The sequence below is a fragment of the Camelus dromedarius genome, chromosome 2, assembly GCF_036321535.1.
Source record: "Camelus dromedarius isolate mCamDro1 chromosome 2, mCamDro1.pat, whole genome shotgun sequence".
NCBI lineage: Eukaryota > Metazoa > Chordata > Mammalia > Artiodactyla > Camelidae > Camelus > Camelus dromedarius.
Window position 1 is genome coordinate 60,704,737 of NC_087437.1, and position 23,559 is coordinate 60,728,295.

General features: G+C 37.7%; 1 protein-coding gene across 3 annotated transcripts in view; it reads right to left on the reverse strand.

Annotated features, from left to right (window-relative positions):
• The window catches only part of SENP5 (SUMO specific peptidase 5), a 42,579-nt gene extending 20,548 nt beyond the window's left edge, over nucleotides 1–22,031 (reverse strand). For 2 of the 3 annotated variants that reach the window (XM_031453900.2, XM_010994408.3), the window contains exons 1-2: nucleotides 21,825–22,028; nucleotides 4,196–5,736 (exon numbers count right to left, since the gene is read on the reverse strand). In XM_031453900.2, the coding sequence (XP_031309760.1) occupies nucleotides 4,196–5,705 (1,510 nt within the window). In that variant the 5' untranslated portion in view covers nucleotides 5,706–5,736; nucleotides 21,825–22,028. Of the gene's footprint in view, nucleotides 1–4,195; nucleotides 5,737–21,824 lie in introns of all 3 variants that reach the window. The other variant, XM_010994409.3, reaches the window with a different exon arrangement.
• Nucleotides 22,032–23,559: the final 1,528 nt, after the last annotated feature.

Sequence of the window (23,559 nt, forward strand, 5' to 3'; positions counted from 1 at the left end):
GCAGCAAAAATGTAGGAAATTCCTAGAAATTTTTGGTAAGGATTTTAAGGAAAGAGGTGAATAGGAGCAAGAGAGAAGAGGAGGAGGGCCAAGTCCATTGAACTATAAAACCAACTACAGTAATTAAAGCACAACAGTGTTATCATGGAGAGAAACCAACTAGAAAGGGATCCAAATGGCAAGCGGCAATCATGGGGAAAAGATGAATTAATCAGTAAACAGTATTAGAATTACTGACTAAACATTTTATTCACAGTTGAAATTCATCTTGGTGTAAAGAATGAGGTGAGGATCTGTCTTTCCTTTTACCAAACAGCTAAATATAAAAATAACACATTAACAGTCGAGAAGAAAATAGGATTGAATACTCTTATAAACTTGAAATGGGAACAAGCTTTAAGTAGTTTTTTCCCTAACATATGACCATAAACATTTTAAAATAAAATGGCAGTCAATCCGTAATTCCTTTAGAAATTTTTTGCCCTTATGAACATGTATGTCTGAAACATGTAAACAGCAAACTATACTCACTCTTCTTGAAGCCACTTTTTTCCATTCAATACATGAATTTTATTTTTCCTAAGTCAATTCAAAACAATCTAGTAGTCCATTAAGTTGATTTGCCACATTTTAATCAATTCCCTACTGATGACCTTTAATTCATTTAACATTTATGGAATCAAATTAGTACATTTTTATTACTTTTGAGTTTCCCACCATGCTTAAAATGTCTTATCAACATGAGATTTAAAAAAATGGTCTCTTGTGTTGCTTTTTAACAGCTTGAGCTATGATTCATGTACCACAAAATTCACCCTTTTAAAGTTTACAATTCAGAGATTTCTTTGTATATTTTGAGTTGTACAACCAGCACCACTATCTAATTTCAGAACATCTGCATTACCCCACAAAGAATCTCTGCACCTGTTAGCAGTCACTCCTCATTCCTTGCTCTCCCCACCCCCAGGCAACCATTAATCTACTTTTCTATATGCCTACTCTGAACATTTCAAATCAACAGAATCATATAGTATGTAACATTTTATGTCTGATTTCTTTCACTTGGCATGTTTTCAAGGTTCACCCACACTGAAACATATCAGTTCTTCACTCCTTTTTATGGCAGAATAATATCCCATTGTATAGATATACCAAATTTTATTTATCTATTCTTCGGTGGACACTTAGGTAGTTTCCCCTTTTTGGCTATTATGAATAACAATGCTACGAACATTTGTGTTCAAGTTTTTGTGTCTGTTTCTAACTAAATTTTTAATCCATCTGGAATATATTGTGATATAGGAATCTATTTCTTATCCTTCCAAAACAGATAGCTAATCTGAATACAATCTAGATTTTTCTATCCTCCCTCAAATCTTTTAAAGTTGTCTTGTACAAATATAACCCAGTATTATTTTTCTGCAACTTACTGTCACTGCAAAGCATTCAACTTGATTTGAAGGGAGTAACTTTCTGAATTCATATTTCATCAGCTGATGCAGTATTTGATAAAAACATGAAACAAAAAGTAAATTTTAATAAGTAAAATGGGATCTTAATAAATATCTAAATACAAAATGAGCATAACATGCAGTTATATTAGAGAAGAGCCAGCATTCAGCATACCATGCAACAATGCTGTCAGTCAGTCAAAGGAGTATCTACCATACTGATTGTCCTATATTGATTCTTATTCTGATTGCTCTATTCATTCTTATTACTCAGGTTTAGTTCTCTTATTTGTTTTGTCTCGTCCATTGTGTTGGCTTTCCTCAGATGTCTGGTGGTAGATGTAGGCTCATCACTACTTGAGTAACTTGCTGGGTGGAGGGAGGGCTGTAATGGACAGGAGCTTTTGCTATGTCTTGGAACTGTTTTCAATGTGGGGATGCTAAGAACCTCCAACACTGTTCTGGAAAGGGTTGTTCTTCATTCTTGTCAGGTGTTACAAGTAATGGAGCAGGGGGAGAGGGAAATGTCCTGTGTCTCCCCACCTATCCTTAGAATTTCAGTGCTGTATGTCAATTATATTTCAGTAAAATTGAGGGGAGGGATTTCAGCTTGATAAGAGATATCCTCTCTGCTGGGATGTGGCACAGGCAGGGAGAGATGCTTTTGTGGAGATTCTCCAACTCCTCAACCTTTTACAATAAGTCTCCCCTTTCCTCCTCACCTCCACTATCTCCAGAAATGGGACATTCCCAGTGTTGCACCATTTTCCTGCACTAATCTTCCTTCTGCTGCTGGGGTTCCTCTCTGGACCTTGTCTCTACTTGCTGCCATGTAGGAGTTTCTGTTTGTGATCCACCAAAACTCTTCTTGTTTTTGACTACAGAGACACACATGTTTTTAACATATTTTCTACAATTTTATAGATTTCATAGGAGAGGAAAAGATTCCATGGCTTATTTCATCCTCTTAAACCTGGAACTGCTATTGGTTTCTGACAGATATTCTTTACCAAGTGAAGGAAGTTTTCTTTATTTCTAGTTTTCTAAGAGATTTAAACATAAGGGAAACAAGCCTACAGTACTTGCTGAGGTGCCATGGTTTTTCTCCCTTAGCCTATTAAAATAATTACAGTACAGATCATGAACTACGAATTCTATGACAATTCCTATGTCTTCATGTCATGCTACAGTTTTACTATAGGATATATTCAATTTAATAACTGTTTTTGGAAGTGCTACATCTATATTTATAAGTTAACTGGTATTTGTGGGTAAATGTTAACTTTTTCAGGTTTATGAATCATGGTTCTGCTAACCTCATAGTAGGAAAATCTGTCTTCATTCTAGGACAGAATAAACAACAAATTATCTTTTTAAAGATTTCCTAGGACTCTGTATTGTCTTTTTTGTGGGAAAAGCTTTTTTATACATACTTAATAGTTAAGAAAACAAAGTGTTAGAATTGTTTAAACCACTAAGAACTCTCCTAACTCCCCAGAATAAGACATTTATAACACTTTGATATATCTGTCCAGATTTGTCCTATACAAATGCACATCACACGTACATATATGTACTCATCCTACATATGTCCACATATATCTTTTAACAAAACGGCATCCTTCTGTTTTGCAACTTGCTTTTTTGACTTTACATAGACAATGGTTAGTATCAAAATAAAGACTGAATTTTTTCTTTAACAGTTTCATGGTATACTAGTGTCTGGATGTGCTGTAATTTATATGTCCATAGAAACACTTGTTGCTGTCTTCAGTTTTTACTACCAAGACTATACTATACGTAATGTCCCTGTACAAATATATTTGTACTCTTTTATATCTTGGACAAATTACAAGGAAAGGAATGAGCTGAAGACTGATACTGCTCTACTGTCTTCCAAGAATGTTTATACTAACTGACTTCATGGAGGTAGATTTTGACAAGAAGACTTGAAAGCATGATGTAGAAACTTGAAACCATAAAGTAAAGACATATAAATTGTACTATGTAAGAACTGAAGTTTTCTGTTGAGCAAAAATATCAGTTACAAAGTCAGGATACTGAAGGCTTTTACCAAAATTTAATTTAACATCTTTAAAACTATAATGATGCTAAGGAACATGAAGGTAGGAATCAGTGTATCCTGTTTGTTGCTACATTCTTAGAACTAGTACAGTGCCTGGTACATAGGAGCTTTTTATATATTAAATAAAATATAAACAATTCAACAGAAAAATAGGCAAAGGAAAATTATGTACAAATAAAAAATGGCCAACATAGAAAAAGATGCTCAAACTTTAAACCTAAAAACACAAAGAATTAAAACAAAGAATTCTCATGCAATCTATGAGACTAGCAAAGTTTAACAAGTGCAAACTCGTTTAACTTTTCGGAGGGTAACTTAGCAATTAACTTAAAAATTTAAGTGTGAGTATTCTTTTACCATCAATTCTACTACTAGGAATTTAACTTACAGAAACAACTGTATAAGTATAAAGAAGTAATTTCACTGCACCATTGTTTATAGAAGGAAACAACTGGAAGCAACACAAGTGTCCGTCAGTCAAGAATTAAGTAAGTTATGGAACATCTATATAATACAGCAATATCAAAGGCTTCAAAAAGAATGTCTACTTGCTTAAAGGGAAATCCATGTGTGGAAGGAAACAATAGGACTCTCCTAGATAGGACAATGGACAGCAAGTGTGGCTGGAGACTGGGGAGAATAAAGGAAGAGTGCATACCAGAAAGGCAGATTGACAGCTGTTCATCATCCACTGGAGAGGCTTTTTGACTGTTCTTCCCACCTCCCACTTGATTTTCTAGTTTGAGTCCACTGCACGTCAGAGGAGCCTCCAGTGGACTTTTACAGTAAGGGTGGTCCAGCAACTTAGAACTAAGAATGTTCTGCTTGAATGATCCATCCTCATCCATCTGGCATGAGCTCTCATTTTGAACAGTCTCTTCAGACACAGGCCCATCTACACTACTTACAGACTGATCTGCCCCAGACTCTGACAGTTTTATTCTGTCATCATTGACAGTACTTGTCCGATTTTCCTGACCCAGAGCCATAGCTTCTCTCTCAGTTTCCGAGATAAACACACTACTAGAACGATGTTCTGGTAAGGGGAAATCATGAATCAGCTCTGCACACTCCCACTTAGGAGAGGAACAGGGTGACTGGTCCCAGGTATATGTGGCACTGCCATTCTGCTGGTCAGGGAATGCTTCGTCTAAACTAAGCTCCTTGCCCACGAGAGGGCTTCCTTTAGCGTGGCCATCAGGCACATGAGAGTTCTTTCCCTTCACCACAGCATTGCTGTCCATATCTGAAAGGTATGGTTGATGCTGACAAGAAAGGTCTTTAGGTTCTGGGGAAGGGAATGGGCTGCAACTGCCACCCTCACGGTTCTCCCTAAGGGTCTCTTGATGGTCCCCAGTGACCTGCACCCAGCTTCGCTGGGCTTTTTTTAGCTTGCAAACTTTGCTTTTTGTTCTGAAGTGCTGGGATCTGAGAATCCTGTACCGAAATCTAATCATCGATAATTTCTCATACATCATATGAAGAGATACTTTTATTCTTCTATGTTGCTTAAGTTGGAAATTTTTTGGAATCAGGGGTCCCCCATTCCTGTGGCGCTCCAGCCCTTGGCAGCAGCCGTAACAAAAGCGCTTTCTCTTATGGTTGCTCAAGGTGACCACAACTGTGCCGCTCTCACCTGGACTTTGGCTCTCCCCATTGAACTTCATAGGAAAGTCAGAAGCCTGTGACTCCGTCCTAGGTCTGTGACCATTGGCCTGACTTAACACACAATTTGCTGGTAAGTCAGCAACTGCCTTCAAGAGATTTTTCTCTCCGCAGTATTCATGGTCAGAATTCTTTGCTGATGACAGCAACTTCTCTGCTTGAAATTTCAGGAGTGTCCTTGAGGAGGAAATGAAGTGTTTAGTGTCTTTTCTCTTCACTTTAGAGGACAAAGTACTAAGATTCTGAGCAGCCACACTGGACTTTGCCTTAGCAATAAGGGGTTCATCCTGGTTCCACGTTTTCTGGTTTTGAAGGGCCCTCTTTCTGCACTGGAAATGCCTCAACTGCCTGCTCCAAGTAACTGGCCTTCGCAACTTAGCTTTCAGAATGCACAAGTGTTGGTGAAAGTAGAACTTCTTAAAGCCTCCAAACCCAGTATTCCATTTCTCAGAAAAGGCTAAGTGGATTCTTTTCCTCCATAGACTTTTCTTCTGTTTTTTCATTTTTCTGATGCATAATGAGACCTGGAAGCAGCTGGAAAGAAGAGAAAGAAAAGTTACATTTCTATCCTAAAAATAAGGTCGTATTATTCACCACAGTATGAGTTAGAAAATTGGAAAAAAGCACATGAAGTCCAATTTACACTATCAGACCTAGTGAGATTCCACCTGATCAAGATTTCCTCACAGTGAAAATTAAAGAGGGAAGACATGAGTATTCCAACATGACTGCATTTACTGTACCTGCCTCTGACAGAAGTAAGTTTCAAGAATCATTTTCCAATATGCAGCCAGTTTCTGATGTCGTAGGCAGGGCACGGATCAGGAGAGAATTTTTAAGTGTTGGCCTTGCTTCTCAATAGCTAAGTGACTTTAAGTGAGGCACTCAAATTCTGTGTTCTCATTTGTAAAATGAAAGAGAAAGGACAGGGGACTAGACACCATTTAAGACTGAGTCCATGTGAAAACAATTTGTTCCATACAGCAAATTTTAGAAAGGGTGGGCAAGTACTTTTGCACTGTCTAGTCATCCACAGGCATAAATTCAATACATTCATGAAATATCAGTATCTCAAGAGGGGGACCAGTCTCCCCTCTGTCCATCGGTCAAAAACTTTTTGAGTGACTATGTGGAGACAGGACTCAGGACTCTATCAGGTGCTCTCATCCAGTTGTAGTCTGGCTCTCAAGTGAATATAAGATAAAAGAACCAACACAAATTTCATATATATATATATGTATATATATATATATATATATATATATATATATATACACACTCACACACACACATACATACATACAAATATAAACTTCAGGAACACACTTACAAGAAATGGTAGATGAAAATGATAGTCAAAAACCAAACATGATTTCCCCTCAGATTTAATGAGATCTAACACTACTGAAGGTTCTTTAGCCTAGAAAGAAAGGCATGAGCCACTGCAGGTGGAGCAGAAGAAACGCAAAACTATGAATCAAAAATTCAATATTCTAATTTCAGCTTACTAATAATATACTAAGAAAAGTTGTACTACCTTTCTGTGCATCGGTTTCCTCTGCAGGGGGGTGGGGAGTGGGAAGAGGACTGTACACATGTTTACCTCTGTTCCCTCTCCCAAACCCATTAAGAATTCAGAAACAAGAGTTTTTAAAAAGGCAAAAACTCTCAAGGGCAAAGACAACCAAAAAGTAGACTAGAGCAATAAAAATTTTGAAAGAAGAAAGCAGATGAATGAGTGATAACAGACTTAGAAGGTCAAAAGAGCTGAAATCTAAGCCAGCAGCAGGGGAAGCCAAGAAGCAAGTTACAGGACTTTGGCAAGGCTCTGGAAGCAGAAGCAGCAACACTTATGAAGGTCAGGGTATGAGGAGACTGAAAAAGTAAGGACTGGTTGGAAGTCTGAAACAGAAGCAAGATCCCTTCTCCTACCGTGACAAAACAGATAACCAAAGTTTCGCTTTCTGAGGAGGATGAATCAGAACAGTCAAGCACATCATGCACAACTCAGGGCAGGGGCACAGTAGGAGGATAAATTAGTTTACATAGGGAATTCCTCCCTAACCTCTTTCCCCACTCAGCTCCCAGAAAGGTTTATACCCCTAAGGGGAAGATCAGTCCTGGGAGTAGGGACAGATAATTCAAAGAGAAAAGACCAACAGATACTGATATTAGGGGATGCCTCAATTAAACAGGCCATAATAATTACTCCCAAATTTAAGAAGCAATCAGACCCCAAACCTCTCTTTAACTCTACACAGCAGTTAATTAATTGTCCCTCCCCTACCCAAGACTGGAAAGTTCTCCTTTAGAAAGAATAAAACAGAAGTTCTGCAGACAGGGGGTCCCAAACACAGTTTGAAGATGAAATAATATATTGAATACAAGACCCCTAACACCTTCCCACTCATCTCCTCAAACCCTGGCAATCTGTCTTACCCAGCCAAGTAGGAGCTTGGAAGATTCTTCCCTAAGAATCTGATTCGTCCACAAAAAAAAGACAGATATCCCCCCCAAAATGGCCCAGCATGACCCACAGTTAACAAGTCACACCACATGCTCAGAATTTTCAAGCAACTTCTTAGTGGTCATCCTTTAAAATGACTGGATAACTAAGAATCACTAGATTTCTAAAGGTAAAAAGTAGACTAAAACAGATTAAAGCAAAAGCTTATTTAGAGAAGTCAATTTTAAAATACTGAAGAGGGGAGAGAAGGAAAGTTATTGTTTAATGAGTAGAGCTTCAGTTTAGGAAGATAAAAAAGGATCTGGGAGATGGATGGTGGTGATGGTTGCACAACAATGTGATTATATTTAATGCCACTGAACTTTATACCTAAAAATGATTAAAATGGTAAATTTTATGTTATGTATATTTTACCACAATGAAACAAAAGAGGGAAGGAAAAAAAAAACTAACACTATCCTCTAAGAAGAAAATATTACATCCATTGGGTGGAAAAAAATAGGATGTTATTATTTTTTTTTAAATGAACAATAAAAAATTATAAGGAGGCCTTGGAAATTAAAAATAGCAAAAATGAAAAACTCAATAGAAAGTAAAGGGCTAATATCTCTAATATTTAATATCTTAAATTAAGGGATAAAGAACAAAAAGGCTGATGGAAAAATGGAGAAAAGACATAAGAAGATAATTCACAAATAAAGATTTTTAAATAGCCCTTAAACATAAGAAAAGATGTTCAATCTCACTCATTAAAAAACCGTCAAGGGGGCTTGAGGGGGTGGATAGAATGGGTGAAGGGGGTCAAAAGGTACAAACTTCCATAAATAAGTCAGTTGTGGGATGTAAATGTGCAGCATGGTGACTATCATTAACAGCACTCTATTGTATATTTAGAAGATGCTAAGAATGTAAATCTTAAAAGTCCTCATCACAAAAAAAAAAAACCTATTAGAGGGAACTAGAACTGTGTATGGTGATGGATTTAACTAGACTTACTGTGTAATCATTTCTCAATTGTACAAATATTAAATCATTATGTTGTACACCTGGAACTAATATAATATTATATGTCAATTTTACCTCAGTAAAAAAAAAAATCGGCAAAAATTATGCAACACATTCTGTTGGTGGGAGAAAAGGAACTTTCATTCTTTGCTGGTGGAAACATAAATTGATAAAATCATTTCAGGGAAATATGTCAATATTTAACAAAACTATAGAAGTATTAATCCAGCAACTCAACTTTTAGAAATTTACCTTGAAGATATACTTTCAGTAATAATGAAAATACATAGTACAAGGTTATTCACTGCAACACTGTTTGTAATCACAAAACACTGGAAACAACCTAAATGCCCATACATAGGATAGTGGTTACATAAACTATGATTCATCTGCACAATGAATGAAGCTATAAAAGCATAAGGATGTGGTCTATGAATTAAAATGGAGTGATTCCCAGATTAAGTGAAAAACACAAAGTTCAAGTGAGTATCAATGGTATGGTATAATTCAGCCAAGCATACAGTTAGAACAGTCCACCCAAGATCACTCTCACCTCTGACAACAACTGCAAGGTCGAGGAGTTTCCAAAATCAACCTTAGGTTTGATAATTTGTCAGAAAGACTCACAGAACTCACTGAAAGCTATTAAATTAATAGCTATGGTTTATTATAGCTTAAGAATATGGATTAAAATCAGGCAAGTGAAGAAGTACACAGTGCAGAGTCCAGAAGAGGTAATAAATGAGGAGCTTCCTGCTGTCCTGTCCCCATGGAGCCAAGACAGATTATTCTCCCAACACCAATGTGTGACAATTTGTGACAAGGACTGCCAGCCAAGGAAGCTCACCTGAGCTTCGATGTCCAGAGGTTTTATTGGAGCTTATAGGCCTAACTGATGGACCACATAGACTGAGCTCAGTCTTCAGCCCCTCTGGAGATCCACTGATACCAAAGTCATCACCCTAAATCATGCTGTTGTTTTTTCTGGTGTGGCCAACCCCTATCCTAAATCATACTGTTATACTGAGGGTGACCCAAGGCTCCCAGGCAAATAAAGATACCCCAATCAGGCATGACATTCCAAGTGTTTAGAGGTCACCTCCTAAAAGCCAAGGATAAAGGCTTTCTTTTGAGACAAGGTTAAATTCTTTACTATAGCCATATTTCATAAAATAAAAAAATAAGAAAATACACATTTTCTGCCTCTTTGTGCACCCCATAAAATAAACTCATAATAGAAAAATCAAAACACAGGAAGGATAAACCAGAAACTAATGAGAATAGTTACCTAGGGCATGGTAGGGAATGGGGTGAAAAGAATGAGGAATAGGAAAATGGTAGAAGGGATGAGAGGGGAATGGCACTTCTCAGAAGATGCTTTTGTAAAATTCTGACTTTTATGGCCTATGTCAATGCTTCATATACTTTAAAAATATACAAATAATTAAAATGAAATACAAACAATAACAGATGAACATGACTATATTACAAAGAACATAATTGCACCAAAAGGACTAGAGCAGAAAAGAATTAGCCAAAGCAACTTTGGAAAACATTATTTTGACTGAGTAAGACTAGAAACAAAAGGACTGTATACAAATACTGTTCTTTAGTTAGCAAATTTATTTTTCACAGAGGAATGAGTTAATTCTGAAACTACTCTGTAAATTATCCAAAATTGAGCAAATAAGTAAATATGCTATAGATAATTAGAGCTAGATTTCACACTGTTGGTGAAAGGAATTACACATAATGAAAAAGACAGTGAGATAGCTTTAAATCTGTAGTGACAGAATGAAACTGGTGGTATCCATATGAACTCATCGTGTGTTTTATACACACACACAAATACAGATCTAGAGATCACATACACAAGACATTTACTTCCTAGCTCTGTCTGCTTAGAGGGCCTTGAAGTAATTACATCCCAGTAGCAATGAGCACCACTAGCACTCAGATCTTGGTTTCTAAATATTACTGTCCACTTAAAAGAAATAGCTGATTCCAGAGATGGAGCAGAAGTAGAAGGTGGAGCCTAAAACATCAGTGTAGCGCCAAAAAGTAGACAAGTGCTCAAAAAAAAAAAAAAAAAAAAAAAAAAGACATGTCAAAAGGACACAGAAGCCAACCTGAAGGGACTCACAACAGCCAAAAAACCTGAGCAACTGAATATATAATGATAGTAATGGATTATAACTCAAGAATAAAACATCCTGAGTCTATAGTGATATAAACAACTGATTAAATAAATAAATGGGAGAAGGGACAGCTCTTCCTTATAGAGAATTTCAAATTAATAAATACAGAAGGAATGATGGAAATAGAAAGTTACAATTTGCAACTCCTCTCAGAAATGACTCAGGCAAGAATCATCAATGGATGCTAAAATTAGAGAGTAAAAGTATAATAAGAAACAAGGTATTTAATAGTCTCAAAGTATCTCCCACAAGATACTTCAGATTACAAAGGGAAAAATTGTGCTTTTCAATGGAAAAACCCAGCACACATCACCTTAATCAGGTGACTGAGGTTACTATCACTAGTAATGAGACATGTGGACATTGTATGCTTCCTGATGTGGCACCATCACTTATGTGGTATGCTTGTTAAAAACAACCTGAATTTAATCCTAAGGAAACAACAGACAGACCCACATTGAGGGACACTCTATAGGATAACTGGCTAATACTCTTCAAAAGTGTCAAGGTCATAAAAGATAAAACAGACTGAGGAACTGTCCCAGATTAGAAGACTAAGAAGACAAACAACATGTAATCCTGGATTGGGTTTTAGTCCAGGAAAAGGAAACTGGTGGGACAATGACAAAATCTGAATAAGGTTTTTAGATCAGTTAATAGTATTATCTTAATTTCCCAGTTTTGATAATATACTATAGTTATATAATGTAACATTGGGGAAAAGTTGGGTGAAGTTTTTAAAAATTATAAACCTGAAGTTATTTCAAAGTACAAAGTTAAAATTTTTCTTAAACATTTAAAAATTTTAGGAAATCTCCCAGAAAGTACCACAAAATGACAGATTGGAAAATCATGAAGAAAGATAAGAAAATTAAAGGATCAGGTCAGGATATCAAATATCCAAATAAAAGTTACAGAAAATAAACTAAGAAATTACAAAAGGAGGGAGGTGTCAAATAAAAGATTCAAGAAAATTCTCAGAATTAAAAGACATCTGATTTTGTACAAGGAAAGAATCTGCTAACGAATGAAAACAGACTCATACCAAGACATATCAATTATGAAATTTCAGAACACTGGGAGCAAAACAATGCTATAAGCTTGAGGGTGGGGGTAGGCAGGTAATAAAAAAAGGATCCATAACATAAAAACAAAATATATAAAAACATTTATATGTAAAATGGAGATTTATATAACTATATTTGTGTAATTTATATATGTCATATTACATATACAAATAAAATCAGAAATAAGAATGGCAATAAACTTCTTAAACAGCAAGACTGAAAGAAGAAAATATACTAATGCTTTCAAAGTTCTGAGGGAAAATTATTTTCAACACAGAATTTAAGACTTAGCCAAACTATCAAAATTGAGGATACAAAAAAGTTTATCTAAATATACACCACCATGTATCCCTTTTTCAGGGAGCCGCATGAGGTACTCAGAATGAAGGAGAAAATCAAGAAAGAAGTCATGAGATCCAGGAAATGAGATCTAAAACTAGAGACAGGCCCAATCAATAACTGCCTTTCTGATGGAAGAAAAACGTATTCAAGTAGCAAAATATAGGCAACATGATCTATATTTCTGCAACAGAGAAAAATGAGGACAAAATATATTAGAATTGGGAACTGGAAACAAAATACACTTGCCTGCTATATGCAATGGACTCTCCTAAAGCTTTATGTTAATCAAAATTCTTAGATTATTCTTTTAAAATACACTAAAACTTTTACAAAACAAAACAAGAGACAGGCAAGAGGAATACTAAAGAATACTAAAGAAAGATAACAGTGACAACTGTGCCTCAGACTGAGAGGGCCACCAATCCAGAAGGAAGAGGTCAGAAGGCTCTAGAAGAGAAGTCTGAAAATGTGAAATTGACAGAATTTCTAAAGTGTCTGAATGAAAAGACAGGAGATATAGACAACTGGAAGAGAGCCGGAAGATTAATTAGTACATAGAACACTAAACAAAAAGGATAATTAATTTCAGAGGAAACAAAGAGTTGTATAAGAAAGGAAAAGGTCACTGTAAATCACTGTATACTACACAGCTTTAGCTGTGACTACCACTTAATTGTAATAAAGTAAACACTGATCTAACCCAATGAATGGTTCTCCACCAGTCATCCCAGCCCAACATTTGGAAATGTATGGGAAATTGCTGGTTATAGCAATGAATTCAGGCTGGTATTGATACTTAGTGCCTCAGGACCAGTAATACTAAACATCATGTAATGGACATGATAATGAAGAACTGCCTCATTCAAAATGACAGTAGTGCCCCTATTGAGAAAAACTGATTCTAGTCAAAATTATGGTATTGCTATATTAGGATAGGTGGGAGGGTAGATAAAAAGTGCACACATATATAGAAGTGAGGAGCAGATGTGAAAGAACTAAATCTTCATCTTCTACAGTTAACAGATAAAGCCTAAAACTAGGAAATCAAAAGTAACATTATAAGAAGGCATTTAGAGACATGCTGTTTATACCAAAAGAAAAGCTCAAAGACAAAGAAAAAGAGGCAGTCTTTGGGTAACGGGCAATGCTGGAAAGGGGCAGGATTCTGGGAACTAAGTCGGGGAAAAAAGGCTAGAGGTTTCTGCCTTCAGTATGTAAATTTCCACTTAGTCCCCTTATAAATCACTGTACCCCACCCTTAATTATGCAGGTATCCCCCAGTCCAGGGACTGTTTTATCCTCTCCACTCCAGATACTAAGTCTCTAGTTAATTCTGTTTATATGTATGGGAACAAAGTCAGATTTGGAGGTAATTTTCTTGAACAGACTTTCACACAATCACATTTTTTTTGGTCCTACCTTCATCTCCATTTCCACAGTACATGACACCACTAAATCTTGAAACTTTCAAAAGGTTATGAAACACAAATATGACTATTTGTTGGCTTTCTCCACTTTCTGGTTTAGGATTCAGCTTTCTCTAGTCTGCTAATCAGTTACTGCTCACCTTTTCTGCTTTTCAGCTTCCAGAATATTGTTGCTATTCTCACTGCTCTTGTTCTTAGTCATTTGATTTAAAAAAAAAAAAAAAAAAGACTTCTCTACTGTTTTAATGGAGTTTTCAGGCTGGATTGGAATTAGATGTGTATACTCTAGAAAATAAATTTATGGCTACCAAAGGGGAAAGGTCAGTGGGGAGGGATAAATTAGGAGTTTGGGATTAGCAGATACAAACTACTATACACAGAACTGATACATAACAAGTCCCACTGTACAGCACAGGGAACTGTATTCAATAGCTGGTAATAACCTATAATGAAAAAGAATATATATAACCAACTATACTTTAATTTTTTAAAAATGTGTATATTCAACCCAATAGCTTTACCATAATATATTGTTGAATAAAAAAAAGTTGCTCAACAATATGTATGAACCCACTTTTGTTAAAAGGAAAAAATATATGTATATTTTGAAAATTTACAGAGGAAAAAATGTTTGAAAAAATTTATACCAAGCTATCAACAGTTTAGGCCCACAGTTCCTAAACTGAGCACCTGGCTTCTGCAGTGAATTCACAAGGATGTCGTAATTGTTTAAATTAGAGGGGGAAAGTGATATTCTGTCAAACACCCTGCAAACTGCCAGTTCAAGACAGTTCAGTTTCAAATCAGATCATGCTATATATGCTATCTTCCTTTTGATGACATATCTTTGCAAAGCTGGCTTTTTGCTGATTGCTATGATTTAAAAAAAATACTGTGCAAAAATCAATTTGGAACAGGAAATGTGGGTGGTGTCTAACGATTCCAAGGTTTGTGAAGTTTATAGTACCCAATAAGTGCATACAGTAAGTAACCGTGGTTATTTATTATTTAAGAATGAAATAATACTACTATTTTGTCTTTCAATTTATGTTTTTTTTTTAAAAACCAACTATTAAGTTGCTAGATCATAAGTACTTAGTAAGTTATTTAGACCTAATTACTGAATAAATTAAACTGTTAAGCCTAAAGGCACTATGAAAAAGACATTAAGGGTTTGTGAACAGAGAAAGTTTGGGAACCTCTGCTTTAGAGTATTGTATTTTAGTCTATTTCTTTATTAATGGGAAAAAAACACTTAAAAATAAACAAACTTTTTTTGGGGGGAGTAATTAGGCTATGTATTTATTTGTTTTTTAAGTGGCAGTACTGGGGATTGAACCCAGGACCTCTTGTATGCTAAGCATGCATTCTACCACTGAGCTATACCCTCCCCCACAAATAAACTTCTTAATATGAAATTCAAACATGTTCTCTTTGTATACTACCAATATAAAAGGAGATTTGGAATTTACTCTTCATAATACTTAAAGGTAATATAATTGCTGAGAAATCATCAATAAGATATTTAAGCTGAGACAAAGGATGAGAACGTACCTAGGCAAAGGGAACAGATAAACAGAAGCCCAGGAGGGGGAATGTAGTATGCCAAGGAACTAAAAAAACTTCAATATCACTTAAAGGAGGAGCTGGAGAGGTAGGCAAGGAATAGAAAAGCTAAATTAATAATGCTGCTACTTAACATAAAGGTAGTGTGAAGCCACTGAAAGACAAAGAGGTGTATAAGATCTGATTAGTATGGCTAAAAAGATAATTTTGTCTGCAGTGTGCAGAACAGTAGGAAGAAAGCCACAGCAAAGGAAACCTGTTAGGAGGCTATTACAGGTAAATGCTGGCAAAGTGCAATAGCTGCTTGGATTAAAGGAAAACTGGGAGAAGTAGCAAAGTGAATCGACCTTGAGATTTTTCAGGTCAGAAATGTCAAGACTGAGAGAAAGCCTGTGGGGGTGAGAGGGTAAGAATTTCAGTATGAGTTACTGGGGAGATGGTGGTATACTTTATACAGAACAATGGAGAAAGATGGGAGGAAGATTATACTGGCTATCTCTTTAGTTTTAGACATGTTAGATGTGAGGTGACTGTAAGAAATCCAAGTGGATGCATATTGTTGGACATACAGGTCAGGAACTCTGAAAAGAAGATAGCACAGAAATCCCAGTTTAAGTCATCAGATTATAGTAACCAAAGCTACAGAAAATGATAAGCTCACCTCGGGACAATTTGTAAATGGTAGAAGGGAATGCACCTGAGGACAGTGTCCTGAGGAACTCTAGCATGTAAAAGTAAGGTAAAGAAAAGGAATGACCGGGAAATAAAGTGGAAAATCAGGTAAGTGTGGTGTTAGGAAAGCTAGGGAAAGTTTCTAGAAGGAGGGAAATGGTCAGTCAAAGGCTGCTGAGAGGTCAAGCAAGGTAAGAATTAAAAAGTGTCCATCTGATTCTTACAACATTTGCAAAAGAAATTTTAGTAGAATGGAGAGGACAAAACCCAAGATGGAGTACAGAAGACAATATGTAAAACTGCTCAAGAAGCCTGAGTAAATGAGAGAGGGCGGACTTTTTTTAAACAGAGATATCTGTACATGTTTAAATGCTGAGGGAGTACTTTATTTATGGATAAAGATGGCAGACTGGGAGGGAGGTGCCAAGATGGTGGAGTAGAGACTCACAACTCACCCTCTCCCACAAATACACCAAGAATTACATCTACAAATTCACTGAATCGCACAGAACACCTACTGAACTCTGGCAGTGTCTTGTTTTGAAATACAGGAGGATTCTCACAAAACCCAATAAACAAGAAGTTCATACTATACAGCACAGGGAACTATATTCAATATCTCAGTAACTTATGGTGAAAAAATATGAAAATGAATGTGTATATTCATGTATGACTAAAGCATTATGCTGTAGACCAAAAATTGACACACTGTGTCAAAAAAAATTAAAAAAAAAAGACAGCAGACTGAAGAGACATTTTACTTTCACTCCCTCCTAAAACCTTATTAAGATGAGAATAAAGAATTTTTGGGAGTGAGGAGGCTTAGCTCAAGTGGTAGAGCACATGCTTAGCAGGCATGAGGTTCTGAGTTCTATACCCAGTACCTCCATTAAAAAAATAAATAAACCTAATTACCTCCCCCAACAAAAAACAAAATAAATAAATTATTTTTTAAAATAAATTTAAAGTTTTTTCTAAAATATAATATACATACAATGAAAAGCAGAAATCTTCAGGGGTTTTCTTTTTTAAGCATATGTAAGAGAGAAGAGAGGAAGCTGGAATGTGGATTGACTTAAAGACGTAAGAAAGTAAAATGTCAAGCTTGCAACGAGGAAAGCAATCCAATTTATACAACAGTGCCTCAAAACAGGTCAGGAATTGGCAACAGCAGGTTCTATACGAGTGATGTGAACATGATGCTAAAAAACAAGAGGATAGGTCAATCATTTAGATACCCTCCTACTCTCCACAAAATCCAGCCAACTGCCCCTTCCCCATCTGTGCAGAAGCCTGGTGTGTTCTTTCCTAGAGTAGAACAGCACTGGTCAACAAAACTTATGCAATGATAGAAATATTCTGTATCTGCTCTGTTCCATTTGGTAGCCTCCGGACACATGTGGTTACCAACCACTTGAAATGTGTCTAGTGCAACAGAGGAACCAAATCTTTAATTTTATTTAATTTTAATTTTTTAAGTTGCTACACATGGCTAGTGGCTACATATTGGTAGCACAGATCTAAAGGATAAAACAAAGGATTATGAGACTGGAAAACATCCGGTCCAGTTGAGAATGAGGGTATCATACTGAAGATAGTTAAGTGTACATAAATGACTGTTTATATACTGAATTCTAAGACCTCTACCATTTTCCTCAGTTTAGCTACCAGATTGTTGATAGCCCAGCTTATAAACTCCAAGCAGGAGACTTAAAGACTCTTCTTTGGGAAATCCAACTAGCCCAAGAAAAAAGATAAAGATACTACCATTGAAGGCTCTCCAGTAAGAGTCTAGCCAGTGTACCCTAAAATCAATAAATCCCAAGCATCAACTCAGAGTACAAGTGATTAAAATTAAAAGCAACCTCCACATGGGGTCCTTTTACATTTCTGCCCCTGTATTCTCCATCATGCTGTTGTGTGCTCATGTTCACCAAATACCAATATTCCTTCAAAGATAAAACATACACACAAGGGAAACAGAACTGGGCTTTCAACTCTTACTAGATACTCACTGACCCTGGGACAGCCTGAACTCTGAACAATCCTTAAGAGGCCCAATATTTGGGTAAAAGTTTGCATGCTGCCACTGTACAGGTTAACTCAAGCAACACTATGAAAAAGTTCTTTCTCCTAGAGGTAATAAGACAGTAATGAGAATAGCCGTTGTGTAGTAAATAAACAGGGGAGGGGTTACCCACCCCAGAAAAATGAGACAATAGTTTGTAGTAAGAAACAAGATTAAACACAAAATAAAAATTAAAAGAAAATTTGCCCACTGGTATCAGAGGGTATGAAAGAACCATAAAAAGACTGACTGAGAACTGGAGACTTGCACATTTATGGTACCTCTCATGATAGTCTCACCACACTCAGCCACCAGATATAAAGTGGATTTAGTTAAGTATACAACCCTGGTCTAAGTCCTTATAGACAGAGAAGACCGCCTCAAGAATGAGCAAGTGACTTCTAAACTCCACTTTTCACTGGTCTTCAAGTTGTTCCTATCCCACCCTGACTTGGTTTCTATGTTTAACATGTACCACTTTAGACTAAAATTGTGACCCTGGGTTCATATTTATCTTTCTAAATACCTCTACTTGAAAACTGCGCTCTGTCAGAATCTGAAATTCAATAATTTTTAAACTTCAAAATTAAGCTATTTCAGACAAAAATAAAAAACGAGACTCAGCAACTTGTTTTTTTCATTTCATACACCTACTATGTATCTCTCTAGATTCTGAATTTATAGACTGCTTCTCTGTTAACATGGCTTTTTAAATCAGCAAATTCAGAATACCTTTTGTCATCTGGTTGTAGGAAGTTAACATGCTATAAATAGGGTCATTTTTAAAAGAAAATAATTCAGCATCTTCCTTTAAAGAATCTGTGATGTAGGGTCCATTTCAGGCTCTACTACTAACACAAAATAATAATCACTGAAGTGTGATATCTTAAAAAAAAAAAGAGAATGACTGAAGCAATGAAAAGGCTATCAAAGAATTATTTGATAATGAATATATCTCTCAAAAAAGAGAATGTTCAACTCTGCCTGATGGCCTGTAATTACCTTAATAATTCTGAAAATATTACTCCCCCAAAAAAGAGTCACGGGGTTTGGGGGCTGTAGCTCAGTGGCAGAGCACATGCTTTGCATGCACAAGGTCCTAGGTTCAATCCCCAGTGCCTTCGTTAAGGAAAAAAAAAAAAAAAAAAGTCAGGACATTTTCACTAAAATGGGTAAGAAAGATACATGAGGCACTGTTATTGCTCCATCAGTTGATCCTTTCTAGGTAGCTACCAAATTCTTTTAAGTTAGTAGCATAGTACAATTTAACTAAGAAAGAAAAAGGGGCTAAAAATTCAAGGACAAGCTTAAAGCAAATGCTGAGAGCCTCTAGTTCAATCAGGTGTTTATAAGGCAATTAGAGACATAGAACTCTAACAGTTCCTAAACTAAGTTCCATAGTAAGCTGGCTAGTTGATACAAAGTAAGAGGTTATGCATACCAGGATGGAGGAAGGGTCGGGGGGAGCCTGTGTATAGTACAGTGGGTTTATGACAAGCCAGTTTGAACAAAAGCTAAATATTCTTAAATTGAAATTTTCCCCTGGTTTATGAAGACTTGACTTTATGCTTTTATAGCCTACTAAAAACTGATTTATAAAGTGATATGATCTCTATATAATTCTGCAAGCAACAACAAAAACCTAAGCAACATTCAGTAAGAAATTTTACTGTAAAATCTAATACTTCCATCAAAGAGCATTAAGGAGTCTAACTGCAGAGGAAACTGAAAACAGAATTACACAGAGCTACTGACAAATTTTTTTTCCCTTCTGGGCTCAAGGCACTACAAAACCTGAAACAGTACTATTGATTCAAGTAATGTTATTTGTTAAGGAAAGGAAGAGAAAAAAAAAAATGAGAAGGCATAGAAGGCAACTAGATAAGCACGACACTCTCTCTCTGAGCCTGTTTATAAATTAAGATCTACATCTGCGTTCTCAAACCATGAGTATCACCTGAGAAGCTTTTTAAAAACCTCAAATACCCAGGTCCCACTTTAGATCTATTAAGGTAGTGTGTGGGCATTTGGGGTTTTGTTTTAATTCTCCAAATGATTCTAATGTCCCCCAAGGTTTTGGAACCATTGGATTAGATGACCTTCAAGGTCTCGTTCATATTCATGACTTAAAATTCCAAACTGACAATTCTGTGTCAAAGGAACTGAAGATTGCACTTCATCAGGCTCCACTGACATCATCATGCTCCAATGAGGAAAGTATTCTTAATTTGTCTGACCAAGCAATTTTAAGAACAGGTGCTACTCACTCAAGTCACTGATTGCATCCCTCTTCCTCCTCCCTAAACACTTCTCTAACTTAGGGTCTATTAAACTTCAGAGTGGGGAGAGGGTATAGCTCAGTGGTAGAGAGCATGCTTAGCATGAGGTCCTGGGTTCAATTCCCAGTACCTCCTCTAAAAATAAATAAACCTAATGACCCACCACTACCAAAATAAAATAATTAAATAATAACAAATAAATAAAATAAAATACTAAAAAAAAAAAACCCCACAAACTTCAGAGTGGTGAATGTTCTTCTTCCTCCAATACAGAGAAAGTCATCCCCTCAGATTAATTTAGAATGGTAATGTCCAGCCACTCAAAGGATTCAAATTCCTGTATTTATTCTCCGCACATTTTCAATTAACATGAAATGTTTTAGAGGCAGAGTGAGGAGTCCTCAAAATTGGGCAGAGAATTCCTTCTAAAGTGGGCCAACGTGTAAGGAAAGCCCCTTCCAGCTTTCCTCCTAGAAAGGGTCCACTAACTACGTCAAATAAGAGCAAAACTAATTTAGAGCATCCCTCGAATACCAAAAATGTGTTATCAATCAGCATGAGACATCTGGGTGAGTAGGAAGAGGCTGGTTTTTTCCTAATGCTGCCCAACTCAAAGCAGAGACTGCAGTTAGGTTTTAACCACGCAAGATTCCACTATCTCCTCTGGCACCCTTCTCCATACCGAGCTTAGTTATTTCGGGTAAAAAACCGGAATTAATTAAGAACCTACTAGTAAGTGTCCTGGATATTCTGAAGTCGAGTTTAACCGGATTCCCCAAACATATCATGATTAATGTTCTGCTTTCTTCATTTCATTTAATTCCCCCAACTTTTATAAGTAAAAGAAAGCTCCATTTTACATGGGTTAACAATGTCTACACGAGATTTAAAGCCACTACCAAATGGCAGGCTAGATTTAAACTCAGCTCCTCTGACTCCAAGTCCAAAACCCTTATCTCCCATATCCTCTTCGCATCCCTCCTCTTCCAAAAGAGTGGTCAAACAGTCTAGCCTGGGTTGACACTGTCTAGCACAGACAACAGAAAAACAGACTTGCCACCACCGTAATGTTCAATTGTGCAAGACCTATTCACTAGAACAGGGTCCCAGGAGTGTGGAAGAAAGAACCAAAGGCACGAAGGAAGCAGAACTAACCGAACAAGTAAAACCCCTTCACTACCAATACAACAGAAGCTGGAGGACCTCTACCGACAGCGCTTCCTCTCAAAGCTTCCCCCGGCTTCAGGAGGAGAGGCGGGGGCGCTAGCCCTCTCCGCTTCTACGTCGTACAGCTCAGATTAGAGAGAAAGAGGGGAGGACAGCGGTCCCTCAGAACGAGCTCCCTCCCGACCCCAGAAAGGCCCAGCAGCGCCCGGGGAGAAATCCGCTGCCTCTGGTACGAGCGTGAGGGGAAAGCAGCCCTCGAGGCCTCCAGGCCCGGGTGCTGAGCTGGCGCGCACTGGCGCGGGAATGGCCAGCCACCCCGCTCCGTAAGGCATTCGCCGGATCTGACACTCGGGCTCCAGCTTACCTACGTCCCTCGCTGCCGGCACCTGCCCGACTGTGGGTCCAGATACTGCGGCAGCTTGGACTGCGGCCCCGCCTTCGCCAGCTTTAGGGTAAGTCCCGTTGGCCAGGCGGCGTCCGGCCTGCTCACAGCGGCCACGGCCGCCGAGCTTCCTATGGAGCCGCTGCCGCGACGCCGGCGCTCACTTACATCGTCATCTCCTTCCGAACCCTTCCGCCTTAGCCCCACCCGCGCCCCGTGCAGGGGGCGGGAGAGTGAGCCGAGGCCCGGGTCTAGGGGAGTGGCTCCGCCTTCCCTCCGCTTCCGGAGGCGCGCTCTTCTCCAGTCCCTGGACGTCTGTCTGACGCGTCGCGGCGCCCGCGTCGGGGGTAGCACTTGGTCCACTCCAGCAGCCCCCACCTCGCGCCCTGCTCCGAGCACGTGAGGATGGTAGAAACAGTGATCGAGAAATTGCAAAGTGGGTTTGAGACTTCTTTTCCGCCTGCTCTCAATCTTTTAACCCACAAAGGTCTAAGGCAGACCACAGCTACTATGTGGAGCTTCCCTCCACTAATCCTTTTTCTCTTTTCGCTTCCAAAAGCGAAAGACGACCTTCCTGTTATGGATGCACTTTGAGGCCTGGCCCGGGTTTTTCTTCTCTGGTTTTCCCATGATGATCTTAATCCTAAGAATTGTGATATGCCTTTTCCCGCCTCTCCTCAACTGAGAACACTTCCCCAGGAGGGCAGAGCCCGGTCTTACTCACCGCTGTAGCTCCAGCCCCCACCAAATAGTGACAGGCCTACAAGTGCTTAGTAAGTCTGCAGTAAATGTGTCATTCTCTTTCTGAAGAGAGGAAAATTGACTTCAGCCTGATAAGTTGAAGCGCCCTTCTTTCAACAAGCATTTATTTGAATATGAACATGAAGTAGTCTTTCTCTTGCAAGCCCTCAATCTAATTGGGGGGAAGAGATATAAGTAATTATAATGCAATATCCTGATAGGTAGAAAATAAAATAATAGATTTATGGTGGAAGATGAATTCAATTTTGGCCATATTCGATTTGAAATAGAGTGCAGATGGATACAATGGAACACCAAGGGTGGGGTGCTGGGAGACTTGTGCCCCAAGTACCAGCAATAAGGGTGTGTATTGACTGCAGCGATTTTAAAAATAGTAAAACCGACTATAATGTGGTTTGCTTTTAATACGCGTGTCAGCAAATCCTAACCAATGTCACTGACACTCCTTCCCAAACAAAAGCTTTTCTTAGTCTTCTTTATAAACAATTGCTGTAGTTATTACTGAGTTTTAATAATAGATCTGTAAGCTCAGATTGGAATATTTCTTCAGTTTAAAAGTAAATCTTGAATCTTAAAGATTTCCGCTTCCAGTCAAGAGTGAATAACGAGATCAGATTTACCCTTCCAACTGAAACAACTAAAAAACCAGACAAAAATATGAAACAATAGTTAAAGACATTTGACATAAGGCACAGAAGAATACTGATCCCAAAGAGATAGACAATAAATGGGATGAGACCCTCAAATGCACCAGTTTACTGCCCAGCAAGAGTCTCCAGGACAATCACAGGTAGGGAAACCAGGAGGATCTTGGTCTCCCTGAGTAGAGGGGAAAAAGGAGGGAGACTGGGAAGTCCAAAGCACACAGAGTTCACAGGAGAGAGTCACCCATGAAGAGGGAGCTGCTGAAGAGAAAGCTCTAGCTGCTTTTAAGTGTTTTTTCTTTGTTGTTGAT